Genomic DNA, 22,500 nt, shown 5'->3' with positions numbered 1-22,500 from the left:
ATCACAAACCACTCAGCCAACAGCCGCAGCATGAGCCGTAAGAACAAAGAACCGAGGATGATTAAAAGTTCACTACTCACGAGGTGAACCTGGTGTTGTGTCAAAACTAAGATCCAGACTTTCAATGACATCTTGGATGCCGCTGTCCTGTCTGTTCCTGTTTGTGGTGAGGATGTTGAGGTCGTGGAGAGATTCACTTACCTTGGCAGGGATATTCATGTCTCTGCCGGCTGTGAGTCAGAGGTCAATAGACGTCTGGGTCGGGCCTGGGGAGTCATGGATTCACTGGATAATGGGGTGTGGTGCTGCCGGTACCTGTGCGGGAGGACGAAAGTCCGAGTCTTTAGGATGCGAGACTTGGACTCTGACCAAAGATCTGAGACAGAGACTTAATTCCTTTGGTACCAGGTCTCTTCGGAGAATCCTTGGCTATCGCTGGTCGGACTTTGTGTCCAACCAGCGCGGTTGCTAAGAGAGACTCAAATGAGCGTCAGCTGCGGCTGTATGGACATGTGGCTCATTTTCCTGACGCTGATCCTGCTCACCAGATTCTCTCAGCGAGGGAGTCTCGTGAGTGGAGGAGGCCAATGGGCCGACCACGTGCCTCGTGATTGCAGCAGGTTGATTGGCATCTCAAGGAGATGGGGATGGGCCAGGCATCTATCTGGGGGATGGCCAGACGGAGGCCCCTGCAGTACCGGTGGAAAGTGGACGCAGCGACGTGGTGCTCCGGCGCATGCTCCCATACCTGACCTGACCTGACTCGCGAGCTCGACATAAGCTGAATGAAATGTTGTGGCGTCTCTATATTCGATTCAGATAGGGTCTATCAACTCGAGCAGATTTCCTGGACAGCCATACTGAAAGTATAAAAATATGAACAATGTCATGGGATTGGACAGATGAAATGAATAACAGTGCAGGCTGCAATTAATAACGGTTAGAAAAGACAAATCTGGAACAGTTTTTTTCACGTTCGTAGTTTTTCTCCAGGATCAGAAAAAATGCATGCCACATGTTATATTAGGAAAGTTGGAACCGTTGGCCTATTGTTGAGAAATGAAGTGAAAAAACAACAACTATTTAGTCCTCTTCATTAAGCAGCATTTTTGGCTAAATGCAAACTGCAGGTTGAACCATATAATGTGAAATGTAGTTTTATTTCCCTGTTTTTAGGGGTTGAGGAATCCTGGTGTTGGCTTTTTGGTTGAGGTGGCTAGCTTGAGATATTAGGGTCTTGAGATCGAGGCCCTGTTAGCCGTTGAAATAACACCAGGTGGGTTGACTCAGCCTTTCATCCTTCTGAGGTCAGCAATATGAGTACCAGCTTGCTGGTAACAGGGGCACTGCATCAGCAGCACAGCTGCACTTCCAGAAAATGAGGCAACCAAGTAGCCACAGGTTGCATACGAAACAACAAAGGGTTGAGAGGGGTGGAGGGTGATACCATGATCTCACTCAGATCCAAATATGCCGGGACGCACCCTTTTATTCTTTATATTTTGGCAGGGTTGTACACGGGGATGGGGACGAGGGGTTGGTAGATGGGTAGGCGGTGTCCCATTGTAATGAATCTTTAAGATAATGACTATTCCACAGGCTGTGTCTGTTCATTACCTCCTCCAATGAAGGTGGAAGGACGTTGTTTTCTCACCTTTCTGTCTGTTTTTCTGTTTGTCTGTCTGTTTGTGTGCAGGATATCTCAAAAAGTTGTGAATGGATCGAGATAAAATTAGGTGGACAGCTTGGGTTTGTGACAAGGAGGAACTGTTTAGATTTAGGTGAAGATCCAGATCCGGATCCAACTACTAGAATTTTAAGTGATTCTTCACCATTGAGAGATCGGGCTCGAAATCGATATGTAGCACGATAGTAGGGAAAGAATACTGGTTCTGGCTCACTTTTCCCCATGTAAATGAATGGGGGATTTTCAGCCATGAAATTTTTCTTTTTTTCCCCTGAAAAAATAAATCCCCTTTTTAGCCCAAGGTATATTTATTTGTCTCCCCTTTTAACCTGGAGCCTGGTGTTGGCTTAGTGGTTAGGGTGGCGGCTTGGGATCCCAGGGTCCTGAGTTCAAATCCCGTTGGCTGCTGAATTAACACCAGGGGGTTGACTCAGCCTGCCATCCTTCCGAGGTCGGTGAAATGAGTGCCAGTGTACTGGTCCCGGTGTATGCCCCGGTTAGAATAGGTGTACCATATCCCTGTGTGTCGTAAGAGGCGACCAGGGTTGGTGTCAGGAAGGGCATCCGGCCATAAAACATTGCCTCAAGAAAAAGCCAAACCCCTGCATAGCAGGGAAAAATGGCTGTAAAAACGGTCATTTTTTTTATTTCCCCTTTTAACCTAGGGGCTCTCTATTCAAATAGCCCATACAACAAGATAAAGATTTGTTAAAGGTGATTCGAAAGAAATATCTGAAACGCCTAAGCCCCGGGACACTCTTTATCAAATAACCAATGCATATTGTTTAGCTCACTCATTGAACCTATAAACATTTGTTCATTCTCAAATTCCTTCAATAGTTTAATTTTCTTTGCACAATAATCCCCATCTAAAATATTGAAAAACAAAACATTTGAATCTTTATATTTTTTAAGATACCCCTTTTGTGCCATTACGAAATGATAAACTTCTCTTAATGATCTCATCTGACCACCTCCTGAGTTGCATATCATTTTGATATTGTAGTAAATTATTTTTCCATTGTTCAATTGATAACCATCAAATTTTTCAGTCCATTCAAACATATTTATTATTTTCTTTACATCCTCTAACTTATTGGTTTTTAAATTGATTCGCATATTTGTTTTATTTACCTTTGTTTTAGATATTTTTTCAATAAGACTTATTTGATATTTTTCACATTCATTATGTTCTCCATTTATATACCAAGACTGAGATTTTCTCCACTCTTTAGTTTGACTAATACTTGGTTCGACCATTTATATATTGTGAAAAACGCGGCGGAAGCCCTTAAAAACCCTAACCCATCTTCCCATCGTTAAAACTTGTGTCCATATGGAACACAATCTATTCTATTCACTCTATCATACAATACCCATATGGAACACAATCTATTTTATACACTCTATCATACAATATCCATATGGAACACAATCTATTCCATTATCTAAAATAAATCTCTTATCATCAAAGGCTCCTAATGCCTTTTTATTTACTTCTTCACTATATATCTTATGTTTATAACTTCTTATTGTATTCATTTTCCTATATTCTTCTTTCTTATTCATCAAACAATTATAATAATTTCTAAAAGTTATTGATTTCTTTATTACATATTTCTTTATTCCCTTTAACCTTTTATCAATCTGATCACCATACTTATAAGCATATGCCTTTGCTCTCAATCCAATAAACTCACTCATTACTTTTCCACCCAACTCATCCTTAAACTTACCAATAACCTTTTCATTCTTTTTTGAAAATAACTCACTCTTCTTACTAAAATTACTTGTATCATATACTCCAATGTTTTTCTTCATATCCTTATAAACATCGTCAGTTTTTATATCTAGAATAAAACTATCGGTGTCCATATACAACAATGAAGCATTTTCACCATACTCTTTCTTTAAATCATTATACAAATAATCATACATCAATATCTTTGATAAATCAAGAACTGCTGTTCCAATATAAATTGGTTTATCCATGACAATACTTTCCTTTTTCATATGAATAGCAGAAAAGTTCTCTGAAAAAACCTCTTCTCTCTCAAAACTTGGTTTATTTATCAATCTAGAAGCTTCTTTCCAAGATGTTGCAAATCTAATGTTTTGCCTGTTTCTAACATTCTCCATTGTCTTTCCAAAGACAGCATTATTCATCAATTTATAGAATTCCCCTTCAAATTTTACTTTTGTATTTGTTCTCATATCTGTATTGAATTTAATATACTTTTTCATCCAAGGACTTTGTTTAAATTTTAAAACTCGATGAATTTTAGCTACTCTCAACCCAGCAGATAAATATTGTCTCAAGTTCCTTTGATGCAAAACATATCCCTCTTTATCATAGAATGTTGTTAATAACTTTTCTGTTGATTTGCCTTTAATATTAAAACTTTTATGATAATCACTGAACCATTCTTTCTTTGGGGTTTCTTTCTCACATGCAAAAGGAAGGTCTTTATGCTTATTATGAAGATCACTCGGGTACTTCAAATCAACTTCAAAATAATAACCTTCTTCTTTGTCATTCAATTTCTCTTGAGAAGAAATAACAATATTCATCAAAGCCTTTTCATAATCCTTTTCTTCCACCCACTCTAATTTACCATAAGGCAGAGATTGAGACATTGCCCATCCATACAAATTATTAGCATCAAAGTACATCAAATAATTACTATCTTTTTCACTCTCATAATTTGGAAGATATTTATTATTTGCTTTAGCATATCTTTTTGAACATACTTGTGATATTCCACCTCTCTTAGACTTCTCAATCATCAAAAGCATATCTACATCACTGACTAAATCTATATCTTGTTTTGTCATTTTCAACATTGCACTCCAAGCTAAACCAGGAGCTGTGAAATAGTGGGCAGGATCTAATCCATAACAATTTTTATTATGACAGAGTGATCTAAACGCTTCAAACACATCAGCTAACAATAAAACATCTGTTTTTAGATACAAATCATGATATTCTCCAAGGTTCTTTATCTTAAATATTTTCCAAATTTCTTGTGCGTGTTTATATTCCTTATCACTTATCTCTTCTTCATAAAGGTTATTATAGAAACTTTCTTTTGAAGGAAGTTGTGTTTCTTTAAATCTCATAAATGAATCCATATAACCATAAGGATAAATTCCCTTACTTGTAAGAATTTTCTCTTTACTTTGAATTTCATTCCTTGTTTCAATTTCCTCTCTAGTTAGAATTCCCTCTTTAATCAGAATTTCATCTATAATCAGAATTTCCTCTTTAGTTAGAATTTCATTCTTTGTTCGAATTTTCTGTATAATTAGAATTTCATCTTCAGTAAGAATTTCTTCATTCATTTCCTCATTAATTAGAATTTCCTCTTTACTTTGAATTCTCTCTTTAATCTGAATTTCCTCTTTAGTTAGAATTTCCTCTTTTGGAAAGAATGAATTAAGATTTGGAAAAGAGCCGTGGAGCTTAGATTTGATGCGAGGTTGGCTAGTGGTGTTCCCATAAACTTGTAAGAATCAAGAAACCGAATACGAGTTATAGGTTTTGTGAATATCATTTTTGTAAATGAAATATACTTTTGACTTGTGTTTGTTATGGCAGAAACATTCCCTGGTGTTTTTGAAAGTTCATTTATAAATAGATGTGTATCATAGTTGGCGCTGTTGTGAAGAAAGACTGGAATAAAAGAAGGTAATTTATAATTAAGATTACAACAGGAATGAGCGGGGCCTCTATATTTACCAGTAAGATGGCAATGATCCCTAACTTTAGACTCCTCAATTTCCTCCTCACAAATATGACAGATATTGTTCTTTCTAAATTCTAATTTTTCTTCTATGGTTAATTTCATCGGTTCATTTGTTTCTTTCATTAATTTACTTAGTCTTATACAATCCTTTTCTAATCGTTTTACAAACTCTTGTGAAGCATTTTTTCCACTATACTGTTCAAGTTTATTATACTTTTCTCCAACAGATGATTTGATATAATAACAGAAACCACAAGGAATATGTTTTTGATATTTATTTGTATATGGTTCTTTTGGATTAGGAGAAGCAGTATTTATCTTTTTAAGGATACATTCAAAATCAGCGTATATCACAAATGGGTGCATGATAGATTTATTATAATCTTCAAAAGAAATCTTTTCACCAGGTTTAGGCATTGTAATTACAGCTGATTTATGATTACTACAATATTTTGAATGTTGTTCTAATCGTTCTTTTGTATGAAATGAATTAAGACATCGCTTACAAGGATATATTTTGTTTGCTGTTCTGAATACCTGAGAAGAGATTAATCTTGATAAATTATTGATGTATGTGTAATGTGAATTATTTCCAACACTAAAATATAAAAGATCAATGTGTGTTTCTTCATTTTTAAAGTTGTTTGAAATTTTTAATATTTGAACTTTGTTTGTATCCGTTAATCCATATACATTAATAGAAAGATTATTCTTTTTCTCAAATTTAGGAATATCTGTTAGTGGCATTGGGAAATTAAAATCTTTAATGTCCAAGGTATTCTCATATTTCATATATTGTTTTACTCTTTCTGAATTACATTTTGGTGGATGTAAGTGAGCAAGAACAGACCAGAGAAAACATTTATTATCATTATTCTTAATATTAACAACTGCCTTCTTTCGTTTTATTTCTTTTGGTAATTCAATATAAGAAGAAGCTTTAAGAGGGTTTGATTTTAGAATGTGTACATCTAAAAAGATGATTTTTAATATTGAATCCACTTCCTACCACTGTATTATCAACATCCTCCTCTTGTCTTGATAGTTCTTCATAAACCCCACTATTCAAAAAATCTTGAAATGATGTTATAAAATGAAGATCTGTCCTCATATAAGGAGTTTGTTCTTCATCTTGTCTTTTCATATTCATTTTCACTCCCATATAAAACTTTAAAGTTTTCATTTCTTTTAATGTTTTTTTAATAAAATTTTCAACATCAGGTTTCACTATTTCAATTGATTCAATTATTGATGATGGACCGGGTTCTCCAAATTGAAAAATCCTTATTTTTATATGCCCTTTAAATGCCCCATCAGTGTTTTCAATATAATAGTCTCCCTTTACTTTAAACTCATTTTTCTTGTGTTTTTGTGATTGAAGATGCCTATTATAACTACTCTTCAAAACATCCTTTGAGCAGGTATCACAATGTTTTCTTTCCAACTCAAGAGGGGATATTTTGTGAAATAGATTAAATGTGTGTTTGTTGGTTCGGAGGTGTTTTCTATAATGTTTATATTCGTGATTACAAACATCGCAGTATGTTGTATTCACCATATTTATATAATAAAACTTTGCTTGAACTAAAAATTTCTTGATGAAAATTTCGTTTATTTTACAGGTGAATCTGTGCTTAAACTAAAATTTTCTTGATGAAAATTTCGTTTATTTTACAGGTGAATCTGTGCTTAAACTAAAATTTTCTTGGTGAAAATTTCGTTTATTTTACAGGTGAATCTGTGCTTAAACTAAAATTTTCTTGATGAAAATTTCGTTTATTTTACAGGTGAATCTGTGCTTAAACTAAAATTTTCTTGATGAAAATTTCGTTTATTTTACAGGTGAATCTGTGCTTAAAACCATTTTATCCTCCAACTTTTTCACTTAATAAATACAATGTTTCAAGACACAAAAGACAAGTTTCAATCAATCTCTTCATTTGTTAAAGATGCTGAGAAATATGTCAAGGATGTAAAATTGAACAAAGATAAATATAACAACTATTGGATAAAAACAATTATGGTGGATATGATGAGTTCTTCAATTTACTTCAGTGGAAGGGCTTTTAGTATACCTGGAAGAACATCAATTAAGGTATCTCTAACAAAAGTTTCTCCTCTCCTTCTGGCAATATATTCAAAACTAGAAAAAGCAATGAAACAAGAAAAGGTATCAAAAAATAAAAACCTTATGGATGAAGCTTTAGAAAGAAAAGATAAGACCATCTGTAATATGCAAGGAGAAATTTGTATTTTTTTCAACAACCCTAAAGATATAAATCCTGATGAAATAAAGGATGTTAATATATCAGGTGAAATGACATTTCGTTCAATTGTAGTTAAGGATCATTTTAAAATTACCTTTAATATAAAAAATGTAGCAGTTGAATCTGTTAATGAAAAAATGTATATCTATATCGATGGTAATGTTTTTTCTACTAATTAAATGAGCCAATATTCAACTGAAGATTTTGAAGATTATGAGAGTGATTATGATACCGAGAGTTTGCATTCAAACGATAGTTATGACACCGAGAGTTTGTGTTCAAATGATAGTTATGAAAGTATAGATGATTCTGAAAGTATCGAAGATGATATCGAAGATGAATTTCAGTTTAAGTAAAGTTTTACTTTATAAATATGAATAGTTTACTCGATTTTGAGCCTCTTGAATTCCATGATTCTCCATATGACAAATTTGAGAATTGTCCTGCGTGTGAAAGACGGGGATTAAACACAGAGTCAAAAGCCTATAAACAATGTATATTCTGTGATTATCTTCTAATTAATGATAATCAAAAATATAAAAAGGAAAATAATTCTTTTAGATTTACACCAAAAATGAATTACTTTACAAGATTGATTCGAGAAATGAATGTAAAGAACGAGGGTGAGAACACACCTTTCCTTACAAGGGAAGAAACTGAACGTATTAGAGAAATGTTCAAAGGATTGTTGTTATATCTTATTCATGGATGTGATTTTCAGGGAAATATCAACACAAGATATTGCATAAATAAAATAATGGATTATCTTGAAATTAAACCTGAACTTAGGATAAAATATAGAATTTCGAAAAAAGCCAAGAATAAATTAAATAACCTGTTTTCCAAATATATAAATGAATGATTTTTTACCTATTTGGGAAAATAAGATAAAATTTGACAACCATAAAAATCTCCCAAATTCATTAAGATGCCTCATAGTTGGTTCAAGTGGATGTGGAAAAACCTGCTTACTTTTAAAGATGCTCCTCACTCCCAACTTTTTAGATTATGATAATTTAATAATTTTCACAAAGTCGAGTTTTCAACCAGAGTATCAACTACTCTCACAAGGTTTTAATGCTGGTCTTCAAAAAGAAGATATAATCGGTTTATTTAAACTTCATAAAAACCTAAATGATTTTAACATTGAAGATATAATACAACTATTTTGTGATACACAGAGATGTAAAAAGAAATCAAAACCAATAACTTGTATTCTGAGTGATAATACGGATGATATACCGTCTCCCCAAGATTTGGATAAATCCAAAAAGAACCTCGTTATCTTTGATGATTGTGTTAATGAGAGAAACCAAACGGTAATGGACAGCTACTACACAAGAGGGAGACATTCTTCTTGTAATTGTATTTATCTTAGTCAATCGTACTTTCAGCTTCCTCGTCGTTCCATCAGAAACAATGCTAATACTTTTATTTTATTCAAGTTAAATTCAATAGATATAAACAATTTTTGGAGAGACAATTGTTCTACATTATGTAGTAAAAAGGAATTTGGGGATTACATGAAACACACGACTGAAAAATATAAATATATTGTTGTGAAACAAGATGAGATATTAAATGATATTTTTCAATAAATAAATGGATGCGAAAGAAAGAGCAAGAAGATTTAGGGAACATCAAGAGTTGGTTTCAAAAGTTGTAAAACAGCAGGAAGACATAAAGAAGAAACGCAGACAGAAACTAACGGGCGAAGAAGCATTTGAAAGAAAACAAGAGAAATTTTTTAAACCACTTTTAAAAACTTCCCAAGGAAAAATGAAAGATGTTTCCACAGTTCCCACGGTAGAATATACTCCTAAAAAACTTCAAATGTTAAAAGATTTCAGTCAAATGACGTAGGAAGAATTAGAGCATTTAGGAGAATTAGAATATGATGATGAAGGTTTATTTCAACAACTGGAAGAGATTAATCGACCCCCTGATTATATTGTGAATGCTCTTCAAAACAATGAATATTCAGCGGATTCAAAAACCAAAGCAGGACTCATTCCAACAGAACAATCAGCAATATTTCATCTTGTTCAAGAAAAGGTATTGATATTTAATGATGAATTAAGGTTCTTGGGTTCTGCTCAACCCCCTGTTAAACTAACTCCGAGATTAATGTTTCTTCTCACAAAAGATGGAAGACTAGGTTCAACTGTGAGGGATGAATCAAAGTATATTGATAAACCATTGGATATGGAAAATAATGATGATAGAGTATATATTGATCTGCTGAACACTCTAAATTATAAGGTTATTCTTTCTGGTAAAAGTAGGAAGAATGAGAAGGAGAAACACATTATTCAGGCTTTAAGTATCCTTGGTTCAGGTGTTAGTTTTCTTCCAAATGACCCATCGCAATTAGTTAATAGACTGTTATTGTTGTTAGGCAGTAAGAAGGCTGGAAATAACAATTGTTTTAATGAAGCATCAGCCATTTTAGACCAGTTGATGAACATGAAAATAATTAATAAATATCAATATAAAGACATTTTATCTCATATTAAATAAGATGAGAAGCACAATCCTTAGTTTCAATTTCACAACAAGCGACCACACATCTTCATTCCCATACCCACTACAACTTGACACAACAAAAGAATATGAGGCATCTTTATTGTCCATGGAAACTTATAATACCTTATTTAATATAACCGAGAAAAATGACAAGTTTAGTTATAATCCAGGAAGTGGATACAAAACGATAACAGTCTCACCCGGAGCATATGAGATTTCTCAAATATCTTCCGAAATTGCTCGTCTTATGAAAGAACAGGGTGATGAACCAAAAAATATTGTTATAAACATTCAAAAACATACTTCAAAATCAACGATTAAAGTTAAAAATAACTACAAGGTTGATTTCACAATTGATAATTCATTTAGAGAGTTATTGGGTTTCTCCTCAAAAAGATTGAAACTAATGGGACGTTTTACAGTGATAATGTCATTCAAATATCCTCAGGAATAAATTCGGTGTTAATTCACTGTGATTTGATTGATGGTGCTTATAATGATGGGAAAAAAACAAATACAATATTTTCATTCAGCGCATACTCAACCCCAATTGGTTATAAATTCAATATGGAACCCAAAAATTTGGTTTATCTACCTGTGTCAGGAAAAACCATACACAGAGTAAATTTTAGGATAACCGACCAAGATAATCGTGTGATTTCTTTTAATGGAGAAGTTATATCCATCAGAATTCACCTACGTGAAGTTTTCCAATAAATAAATACGATGGTTATTGTGAGGAAACACGAGTTGGGAAAATATAAAATAATTACAGGGGATGGGATGTTCCTTTCCCCATACTACAAGGGTGAAGGTATGTATCTTGGTAGAGGATACTATAAACCTAAGAGACAAAGGGGTGTTGGGCATCAATTTAGAGGAGATGGGATAATTGATACTCTCATGGGTATTGGTTCAACTATTCTTAAACATAAAGATCTAATTGGTTCAACTGCTTCTGCTGTGGGAAATGTTGCAGGTGCTGTAAAGAGTATAAAAGATGCTCAGAAGGAATCTCATAAATTACAAGCAATAAAAGAAATTAAGAAAGGCAAAACTCAGTTGTCCCCCCAAGAACGACAGAAAATAATTCAAATACTTGGATCAGGGTTTCAAAAGTTTTAACATCTTTTTTCCTAAATAAATACAAGTATGGAAGCAATTGATAGTATCTATGATTTGGATGATACTATTATTATCTCAAACTCCACTAAAAAAGAAGATTACTTCAAGGTAAATGCAATAACTGGAACAGACTGGAATACGAATGGTACAAAAAGTTTTGAAATAAATAATCAACAAACCTATTTGAATCTCTCCGAAAGTTTCTTGTTGTGTAAATTTAAATTCACTAAGGCTGGGAATAACACAAACGCTACACTTGTAAATGATTTCTTCTGGAAAATGTTTGATAGTGTGCGTTTGTATATTGGAACACAAGAAGTTGAAGCGGTTGATTATGTCTCTGCTGTATCTGAAATGATAAAATTTACACTCTATACATTCAGTGATAGAATGGGAAAGGGGTCTGTCGAAGGTTTTATTCCTGATATGTCAACGGGAACAAACACAGACCCTGGGTATACTCAAAGGAAAGGAATGTATAATGATGATACAAAAGCAGAAAATAGTTTTACTGTGGCAGTTCCTCTTAAAGGTATATTTGGATTTTGTGATCATGATAAAGTTCTGTATGGCCTTAAAATTAGATTTCAACTACAAAGGAATGATAATGAAAATCGATTGCTTTTTGGTGTTGGTAGTGCTTTTGGTGATCAGAATAAATTTGTAATTGAGGAAATGAGTTGGTATATCAGTGAATATACTCCTAATCTTAAAACAGAAGAGATGTTGAATCGAAGACTTAACTCAAAGAAACCACTCAGTGTATCATACCTCAAAAGAAGATGTCAACACGTTAAACTCAATCAAACAACTTACACGTGGAATTTGGGTGTTCTGGAAGGAAAGCCACGATATCTGTGGATCATTTTTAAAAAGCCAGATGGTGATACTGCGACTGATAAGAATAATGCATTGAGTGATAATGCTAAGGTGAAACAACTTCGCGTTTCTCTAGATGGAACATTTTACCCACGAGATAGATTGGAAATTAATTGGGAAAAAATGATTTTGCTGAAGCATACAAGTCTTACCAAAAGGTGTGTGAAAGTAATGGAAATAAAGAACCTATTTTGGATATGACAGCATTTAAAAGTTTGTATACAATCTATGCGTTTGACCTGAGCGCTCAAAAGGAAACTATAAAGTCTAATCGAGTGGATACTTCCCTATACATTGAAAGAGGAGAGAGTGAAGAAGTTGATACATATTGTTTGCTTTTGGAAGAAACAGAATTGCAGATTAATACAGATAATGGTGTGATGATTAGTCTCACATAATTTTTTGTTAAATAAATGAGTGGCAAAGTACCAACTGGGGTATATGTTAATCAAATCAATCTTCATAAACTATCATCTTGTGTTCAAAATCAAAAGCCTTGTACGATTAACGTTAATACAATTCAGAGAAAAGGAGCAGTAAGAATTGATGTTTTTCTCACAAGAGAACAGGTTAAAATCTTGAATGACACTGGCTCACTTAAAATTAAAATGACAAAACCAATGTTGAAAAAATATTCAATAAGAGAGACGAGTGGAGGATTTCTCCCATTTCTAATTCCTTTATTTGCTGGTTTAAGTGCGGTTGGAGCATTGACGGGTGGTATTTCGACAGCGGTGAAAACTGCCAACGAAAGGAAGGCTCAACTCCAGGCTCAAAAAGAATTGGAAAGACATAACAAAGAGTTGGAGAAACAAATTAGTGGAAGTGGTGTAATTGTAGATTTTGCTGAAAAACTTGAAGGTCTGCCTGATAAAGCGAGATTGTTAGTTGGAGATATGCTTTCTTCTATAGCACAAGCAGGTGTAAAATTAACGAAAAGAGGTAATGGATTATATCTTTCTAATAAATAAATGAGCATTGATGAGTGGTTGAAAAAATTTGGAAAGAATACAACATCAAATTTACAACTTGTCAAATATTGTAAGAAATTAAAAATTCATAATGTGGTTATTTGTATGAGAGATGAATTAACAAATGTGCCGAAACATACAAAGAATATTATTATGAACTTAGAAGATAATAATGGGAACGGTTCTCATTGGGTTTGTATTTTTAATAGTCAAGACAAATATTATTTTGATAGTTTTGGTCTTCCACCACCTGTTGAAGTCATAAAATTCTTACAGAATGGTGTTTATCAAACATTTCAAGTCCAAGAATTAAATTCCAAGTGTTGTGGCCAATTATGCCTATATGTGTTATTTCAACTCAACAAAAATAAAAAATTTTATGATATTATTTTTAATCTAATATAAATGACTTATGTTGGTAAAGATGGTTCTATCTTTGGTTTATCTCAAGAACTGGATATTGATTTATCAAATTATTACACAAAGGCACAGGCTGAACGACATAAATATAATATAACCAAAAATATTAACATGAAAAATGCTTATAAATTAAAAAATTATCCAAGCCCGACTGACGCGAATGACTTGGTGAGATTAAGCGATTTATCACAATATATATCCTTAAATAAAACAGCCGTGTATTCCAAAGATACAGAAGTGTTGATATTATCTCCAGGTCATACAGAATTCACAGTTCGAATTAAAATAAATTTTTATAAAGAAGGGCGTATCGTTTGTATGAGAATAGAACAATGGGGGTATGATATGAATGATTTAGGGTATAATTGGTCATTTAAAATTAACCTCGAAGACCTGGAACAATTAAATCAGTCTCGTAAGGAAGAATATTATCCACTTGGTATCGAGAATGAGTTTTGTGGGGCTACGATTAGTAAACAACAAATAAAAGAATTTAATAAGGGTAAATATAATAATGGTTTTGCCCTTGTTTATCTCATGAAAACAGAAAAAACAGGATTATATATAATAAGTAAGGAAATACAAAATGATTTAACTATGGGAAGATGGGGAGGTGTTTCGTGCCATAATATTGTTCTAACATATATTTCTAATACATAAATGACAGCAAGAAGGCTTCAAGAAAATTATCATTTCTGTGTCCAAGCATACCTTCAAGAAAAGGGTATTCGGTATTTTAATAAATATGTTCTACAACATAAGAATGAGGTATTTTCAATAAAAGATTGGCATTATGCTGATGTTGATAAACCGACAACTTTAGATTTAATTAGAATGTTAAATAATGAAAAAATTATAAAGTTAAGAAAAGGTAAGGCTCTTTTAGAAATTCAAAAGAAATTTTATTGGTTTCCTGTTGTAAAAAAATTATTTTGGATACAGGAATAACAAGAAATCCTGATGAATATATGTATAATATTCTATGGGGTGTAAGCGATTCAAGGATAGTAAGGGATGAGGAAGGAGTTGAAGAAGAGAGGGAAGAGGAGGAAAAGGAGAAGAGGGAGAAGAAAGAGAAGGAGGAAAAAGAGAAGAGAGAGAAGGAGGAGAGGGAGGAAAGAGAGAAGAGAGAGAGGGAGGAGAGAGAGAAGAGAGAGGGAGGAGAGGGAGAAGAAAGAGAAGGAGAGGGAGGAGAGGGAGAAGAAAGAGAAGGAGGAAAAAGAGAAGAGAGAGAAGGAGGAGAGGGAGGAAAGAGCGAGACAAAATAAATATCAAAATATGGAAACCAGTGAGATTAAAAAAAGATTAAGGGTATTACAGAAAATAACTCAACCCACCGAGGAGGAAAAGAAAGAATTGACAAGTCTATTTGCAATACTTTCGACAAGACTATTAGCATCGACAAGATATGGATTTTAATTCAAGTTTTTCATTTTTTTTTTTCTTAAATAAATGGAGGAGAGAGTGAAGGCATTTCTAAGGATTCTTTATGTTTTAAAAATTAAGATTCAAATGTGCATGTTGGAAACTAAAAAGGTTTTTGCACTCTGCAGGAATTTTTCTCATAAATAAATGAGTTATTGTCTCAAATGTAAAAAGAAAACTAATACTAAAAATATTTCATATATTAAAAGTAAAAATAACAGGGTTATACAAAAAGGTATATGTTCGGTGTGTGGTTTAAAAAAAATTCAATTTATCTCCCAACACAAACTAGGAGGAGATATCCAAAAGTTTTTATCAGGAAGTAAATTTACAACTACTGGAATACCAGGGGAATTACATCTTCCAGGGTATTCTTTCTGTGGCCCAGGCACAAACTTGGATAAAAGATTAGATGAGGCAGACAATCCTAAATCCTGGAGTAAGCCTATCAATAGAGTTGATGAAGTGTGCATGAGACACGATATTGATTATGGGAATACCACAACGTTGCAAGAAAAGCATGAAGCCGATAGAGAAATGTTGTATAATTTGTCTCTGATACAAAATCCAACCTTGAGAGAAAAAGTTGATCGGTTCATTGTGAAGAAGATGATCAGTGCTAAATTGAAACTTGGACTTGGAAATTCAAAAAACTTATAGGCTCTAATGATGCCATTAAGACTGAAGAGCAATTAGCTGATGAATTACATAAACCAATATTCACAAAGTTTCAGAGAAGGAAAGTTTATTCCAAGGAAGTTGATTATATCTGGTCTGCTGATTTGATTGAACTCAATAATGATAAGGGGTACAAGTATGCTTTAACCGTTATTGATTTGAGGAGTAGATATGTGTGGGTTGTCCCTTTAAAAAACAAAACAGGTAATACTCTTATGTTAGCTTTTCAACAGATATTTAATAAAAGTAAGAGAAAACCTAAAAAATTGTGGACTGATGAGGGTAGAGAGTTTTATAACAAGACATTTATGAATTTTCTAAAAAATAACAGTATTACATTATACAGTACCTTTAATGAAGGGAAGGCAGTTGTTGTTGAACGTTTTAATCGTACCTTAAAAGAGAGACTATATAAAAAATTCACACAACTCGGTTCACAACAATGGTCATCTTTTATTCAGGATATTGTGGATAAGTATAATGACACGATTCACACGGCAACAAATATGAAACCATCAGAAACATTTACAAAATTAAAATATGAAAAAGAGATTAATGTCAGAAAACCTAAGTTCAAAGTTGGTGATATCGTAAGAATATATAGGTGGAAATCTCATTTTGAAAAAGGTTATACGAAAAGATGGACCAACGAGCTTTTTAAAATTGTTGATGTAATAGATACGGTTCCTTGGACTTATAAGATATATGATTTGGAAGGGAAGAGATTTTAGGTTCATTTTATTCACAGGAATTACAAAATACAAAGATAAATTGAAATTTTTTGACTCCGCCCCTTTTTGGCTCCACCCACACAAGCCCCCGCCCACACAAGCCCCGCCCACACAAACCCCACACAAACCCCACCACACACCCCCCCACAAGCTCCAATAAATTGAAATTTTTGACTCCGCCCACACACGCCCCTCCCACCGAAGCCCTGCCCACACAAACCCCACACAAACCCCACACAAGCTCCACACAACCTCCACACAAAAACTCCACACAAGCTCCACACACACAAACCCCACACAAGCTCCACCCATATTCATCATATTCACATAATTAGTGATTAGTTAATTAGTTCCCCACACACACAACATGTTTATTTAATTAAAAAATTATCCACCCATCCACACAAGCTCCACTCATCCACCCATCCCCCATCTCTCCACCCATCCATTTATCCACACAAACCTCATCCACAGAAGCCTCATCCACATTCACCCCTCCCACACAAGCTCCACCCACATAAACCCCTGCCCATATAAACCCTGCCCACATAAACCCCTCCCACATAAGCCCTGCCTACACAAGCTCCACACAAAAACTCTACACACATAAACCCCTCCCACACAAGCTCCACCCACATAAACCCCCGCCCACACAAGCCCCACCCACACAAGCCCCACCCACACACACACCCCGCCCACACAAGCCCCTCCCACACACACCCCACCCACACAAGCCCCCACCGAAGCCCCGCCCACGCAAGCCCCGCCCACACAAGCCCCATCCCCCCTGTGCGCCCCCCCCGTTGCACCACCACCTCCCTCATCCCACCCCCACCCTTGCCCACACACACACATGGGGAGGGGAGGGATGGGATGAGGGGGTGATGGGTCATTGGGGAGCGCACCTACCCCCCTCCCCCCCCAACCCCCCCCCTTTACATCTCTTTTATTCTTTTCTTGTAATTCAGAATCAAGTAATTGTAAACAAAACAAATATAATTTATTAATATTGAAAATATTAAATATTCATTTGCGAGAATGTACAATCTTTCCCAGCAATCTTCTTCAGATGTCTTGTGATTTCGAAACTCAGACACCATATTCTGTTTTGAAACAAAAAGTGGATAATAATTAGGTTCTATAAAGATAATTACATGGTAATATGAATAAGCCTCGTTGACCACTGAATTAACACACCAGGAGCCTGTCATCCTTTCAAGGTCAATAAAATGAATTCCAGTGTACTGACAAAACCACGTCCAAACTAATGATGCAACCAACATAAGGCGACATTCTAAAGAGAGAGTGATATTAATAATAATTCAGAAATATTTACCTCCAGAAAATCATGTGTTGTACGAGTGATATTAATAATAATTCAGAAATATTTACCTCCAGAAAATCATGTGTTGTACAAGATTGCTTCAACAGCTGATGTTGTGCGATAGTGCTGAAAAAAAAAAATAATAAGTCAAGGGTATAGATGAAGAGACAGACAGGGAAAGCAACACACACACACACACACACACACACGCACACACACACACACATACACACACACATAGACACACACACACGTGCCTCACCATTGGCTTAATTCATTCGAGATCAGAGACCAGTCATTATAAATCATTGGCCTCTTCAATTAGAGCAGAGAGAGGTAGGTAGAAAGACAGACAGAGAGAGAGGCACACACACGTGTCTCACCATTGGTTTAATTCCTTCGAGATGAGAGGACGTGATAAGACTTCATGCCACTCATTGAAAATGTCTTTCAATTCTCTTCTAAAATCATTGATCTCTTCAATAAGAGTATTAATTTCATGAACCACGTCGTGATATGTGAACTCAATTTCTTCCAATGCCCTGTCAGGGAAAAAATATATATATATATATCAGAATTATCATGATTTAATTAATAATCATTTGCTTCATCGTTCAAAGAGAAAAGCATACACAAACTTACCAACTCTGTAGTGGGCTGTTGGCTTCATCGGAAGAAATATCGTCCATGCCTCAGTTGTAAAAATGAAAATCCCGTCTGGCAGAAACTTTGTCTGGCGAACCGCTTATAAAGCAACGATGAGGAGATTGCTTAATCATTGGGTGTGGGCACAGGAAATGACAAGCTTCTCTTAATGATCTCATCTGGCCACCGCCCGAGTTGCAAATCGTTTTTGGACATAAACCACGCCATAAAAGTTTTGATTCAAATGTTTTCAGTTCGTGTTCTGAGATAAAATATAAACACGAGACCTTGTCTCACAGAATAGTTCCTATTTTTTCACAGCATGACAGTCCAAAACCACTTCCTCATTCACACAGCACGGCCGTGTCAAAAAACACTTCCTCATTTTCACGGCATGAACTGAAAACATTTGAAACAAAACTTTTTTCTGGCATGGTTTATGTACAAAAATGATTTGCAACTCGGGCGGTGGCCAGATGAGATCATTAAGAGAAGTTTATCATTTCGTAATGGCACAAAAGGGGTATCTTAAAAAATATAAAGATTCAAATGTTTTGTTTTTCAATATTTTAGATGGGGATTATTGTGCAAAGAAAATTAAACTATTGAAGGAATTTGAGAATGAACAAATGTTTATAGGTTCAATGAGTGAGCTAAACAATATGCATTGGTTATTTGATAAAGAGTGTCCCGGGGCTTAGGCGTTTCAGATATTTCTTTCGAATCACCTTTAACAAATCTTTATCTTGTTGTATGGGCTATTTGAATAGAGAGCCCCTAGGTTAAAAGGGGAAATAAAAAATGACCGTTTTTACAGCCATTTTTCCCTGCTGTGCAGGGGTTTGGCTTTTTCTTGAGGCAATGTTTTATGGCCGGATGCCCTTCCTGACACCAACCCTGGTCGCCTCTTACGACACACAGGGATATGGTACACCTATTCTAACCGGGGCATACACCGGGACCAGTACACTGGCACTCATTTCGCCGACCTCGGAAGGATGGCAGGCTGAGTCAACCCCCTGGTGTTAATTCAGCAGCCAACGGGATTTGAACTCAGGACCCTGGGATCCCAAGCCGCCACCCTAACCACTAAGCCAACACCAGGCTCCAGGTTAAAAGGGGAGACAAATAAATATACCTTGGGCTAAAAAGGGGATTTATTTTTTCAGGGGAAAAAAAGAAAAATTTCATGGCTGAAAATCCCCCATTCATTTACATGGGGAAAAGTGAGCCAGAACCAGTATTCTTTCCCTACTCACGATATCTCATAAAGTTTTGGACGGATCTGGATATGATAATTATTTAATTTTCAAAGTGATTCTTCACTATTGAGCGATAGGGCCAAAAACAACATCGTACTGTAAAGCGTGATATTTCAAAAATGTATTGGGCCTGATATGTTCTCGTGGATCAGGCATTGCATGGCGGAGGTACGTGCTCCACCGAGTGCCCTTCGAGTTATAATGATAGACTATTGGAGTGGAGTCATACCCCCCAAAAAGGATTCATATATTCTCAGCTGTTTTTTTATTAATAACGTTTAAAACAGGATCTATAAATATGTTTGGCAATATTTTTTGTCTAATTTGTTGTTTAATTGTTTTTTTTTTCATTGCCCTGAACTGATTTTCTAAACAGATTTTGCTGATTTATCAGATTTGAGCAGTTTATCAAGAATGCAAGTTAGGTTAGAGCGGAGACGTGTGTACACTTGCCTCTGAGCTGTCTAGCGTGGGTTCTAATCTCGTCCCAGCTATAAACCATCACCCAGGTGTTTCACAGAAAGGGCAGTTTATCAGTGTATGTGCTGTTCCTTGGATATAAACGTTCTACTTATTTCTGGAGCGGTTGAAGAACCTTTCCCTAGTTGAAGCCTTGAACTTCAAGAAAGAGGTCAGGACAGTCTCAGGACACATCCTCGAGCTCTTACATCAGCAGGCGCTCGGCACTGCTTGCTAACATCTCTGCCTTTGGCAAATGCGACTCATTTTTCAAATGGATATCAGACTTCCTGCAGAAGAAAGAAAATTAGTATATTTCTGCTGATGGCATATTTTACACTGACTTAAAAATAGGCTGCAGTGTCACGAGGCGGTGCACTTTTTTCTCTTTTTTTTTTTTTTTGGATACATGATCGAGGCTCATGGAAGAGCGAGAGCAGAATGGAAGGGAACAAGATAGAAAGGGGGAAACACCAACAGCAGAGTGGAAGTTAGAGTGAGCTCGAGTTGGTGGGGGCTGGGGTTGGAGAAGGACGCATGGGGGGTGAACAAGCTGCACACAAGATGAATGGAACACAGCAAGAAGAGAAAGGGGAAAGCATCCGATGAAACGGAAAAGGAACAAACAAATGGAAAATGAGGTGAGGGCGAAAAAACACAATAACCTGAAAAAGAAGGAGTGCTTTGGAATGGGGTCATTTGGGGGTAGAAGAGATCATGAGTATGGTTAGGGTGTACAGCTGTGTTGAAGCTCGAGAGCAGGGGTCTCCAACCTTTTTGGGTGGAGGGCCACAACACCAAAGTGGTGAGGGGCGGAGGGCCACACCCAAAAAAAGGACGCTAAATTCCGGAAAAAATATATATATATATATAATTAATATGCGGAAATTTTATCAAAAATTAGTGCTGAACATATTTTTCTTGCCAACGAATATGATAAATGAATAATCGTGTTAAAAACACATGTCTAATATGAATCAAAATCATAATAAAAATTACAGAACACTTTGATCATTGACCCTGACAAATTGGCAGTATCGCGGGCGCATTGTAATGTAAACTTAATATGGCACCGCGGGCAGCATAAATCCGTCTAAGGGGCCGCATGTGGCCCGCGGGCCGTAGGTTGGAGACCCCTGCTCTAGAAGGAATAATGGGACTGAACAGACTGGGGAAGTTGGTTCCACAGGTGAAAGAAAAGAGGAACAAATGAGTGGAGGTGAGCAGTGAGGCTGGATTTTGTTACATATAAAGCAAGGATTGAATCTTTTTGGTTGATGTTGTTATATAAAGCAAGGATTGAATATGATCTGTCATTCCTGAAGTCACTAACTTTTAAACTGTGTTGCAGATACTACATAAGCAATCAAAACCAAACGTTTCCTGGCACGAGCCATTTGTACAAGTAAGTACATGCTACATCCTGTCCTGGTCCATATCTCGACAACCATTCATTACCACCTCCGCCACCGAAGGTGAAGGAGGTTATGTTTTCACCCCTTTCTGTCTGTTTGTCTGTTTATTTGTGTGCAGGATATCTCAAAACGTTGGGGACGGATCTGGATGGAATTTTATGGACAGGTTCTGTGTGTGACGAGGACGAACTGATTAGATTTAGGTGAAGATCTGGATCTGGATCCGACGACTAGAATTTTTAAAGCGATTCTTCACCATTGAGAGATAGGGCCAAAAACGATATATCGTACGGTATCTTGAAAAAGTTGTTGACGGATTCAGATGAAATTTGGTGGATATGTTGGGTGTGTGACCATGACGAATTGATTTAATTTCGGTGAAAATCCGAATCCGGATCCGGATCTGATAATTTTTCAAGTGATTCTTCACAATTGAGTTATCGGGCTAAACCAATATATAACACGATATCTCAAAAAGTTGTGGACGGATTCGGATGAAACTTTGTGGACAGGTTGGGTATGTGGCAATAACGAATTATTCGATTTTGGTGAAGATCCGAATCTGGATCTGGATAAGAGAATTATTTAATTTCAAAGTGATTCTTCACCATTGACAGGTAGGGCCAAAAACGATATAGTACTGGATAGCATTATATTTCAAAAATGTATTGGGCCCGATGTGTTCTCGTGGATCAGGTATTACGTGGCGGAGGTATGCGCTTGACCGAGTGCCCTTCTAGTTTATTATATGGTTCAACCGAAGCCTATTTCCACTGAGTATTATGATCAGCCCTTTGAATTGACATTCTCACTTGATATTGATCACTGTACTCAATTCAAAGTTGTAAATTAAGTGGTGTGCTTGCAAAAAACGTGTATAGAGTATTATCAAAAACAAACTCCTCCATTGTTGTGGATCCAAGAAGCGAAGTATCGGCTA

The 22,500-nt window shown here is 35.6% G+C and overlaps 1 protein-coding gene and 1 long non-coding RNA gene across 7 annotated transcripts in view; one reads left to right on the top strand and one right to left on the bottom strand.

The window, feature by feature from the left end:
• LOC147032905 (dipeptidyl peptidase 4-like) overlaps window positions 1–22,500 on the top strand; it is a 162,731-nt gene that overhangs the window by 92,610 nt on the left and 47,621 nt on the right. For 5 of the 6 annotated variants that reach the window (XM_085870929.1, XM_085870926.1, XM_085870927.1 and 2 more), the window contains one exon: window positions 21,497–21,550. The exons of the other annotated variant lie outside the window; for it this stretch is intronic. In XM_085870929.1, the coding sequence (XP_085727055.1) occupies window positions 21,497–21,550 (54 nt within the window). The remainder of the gene's footprint in view (window positions 1–21,496; window positions 21,551–22,500) is intronic. 6 annotated transcript variants of the gene reach the window in all.
• On the bottom strand, window positions 17,434–18,845 carry LOC147032906 (uncharacterized). The gene is made up of 3 exons (XR_015055400.1): window positions 18,163–18,845; window positions 17,848–17,905; window positions 17,434–17,558 (listed from the first exon to the last, which is right to left on the bottom strand). It is a non-coding gene; the product is annotated as an uncharacterized LOC147032906 (long non-coding RNA).

Source organism: Eptatretus burgeri, chromosome 2 (genome assembly GCF_056783735.1).
Source record: "Eptatretus burgeri isolate ZD-2024b chromosome 2, Ebu_testis_v1, whole genome shotgun sequence".
NCBI lineage: Eukaryota > Metazoa > Chordata > Myxini > Myxiniformes > Myxinidae > Eptatretus > Eptatretus burgeri.
Note: the sequence above shows the minus strand (reverse complement) of the source record. Positions and strands in the feature narration are given on the sequence as shown.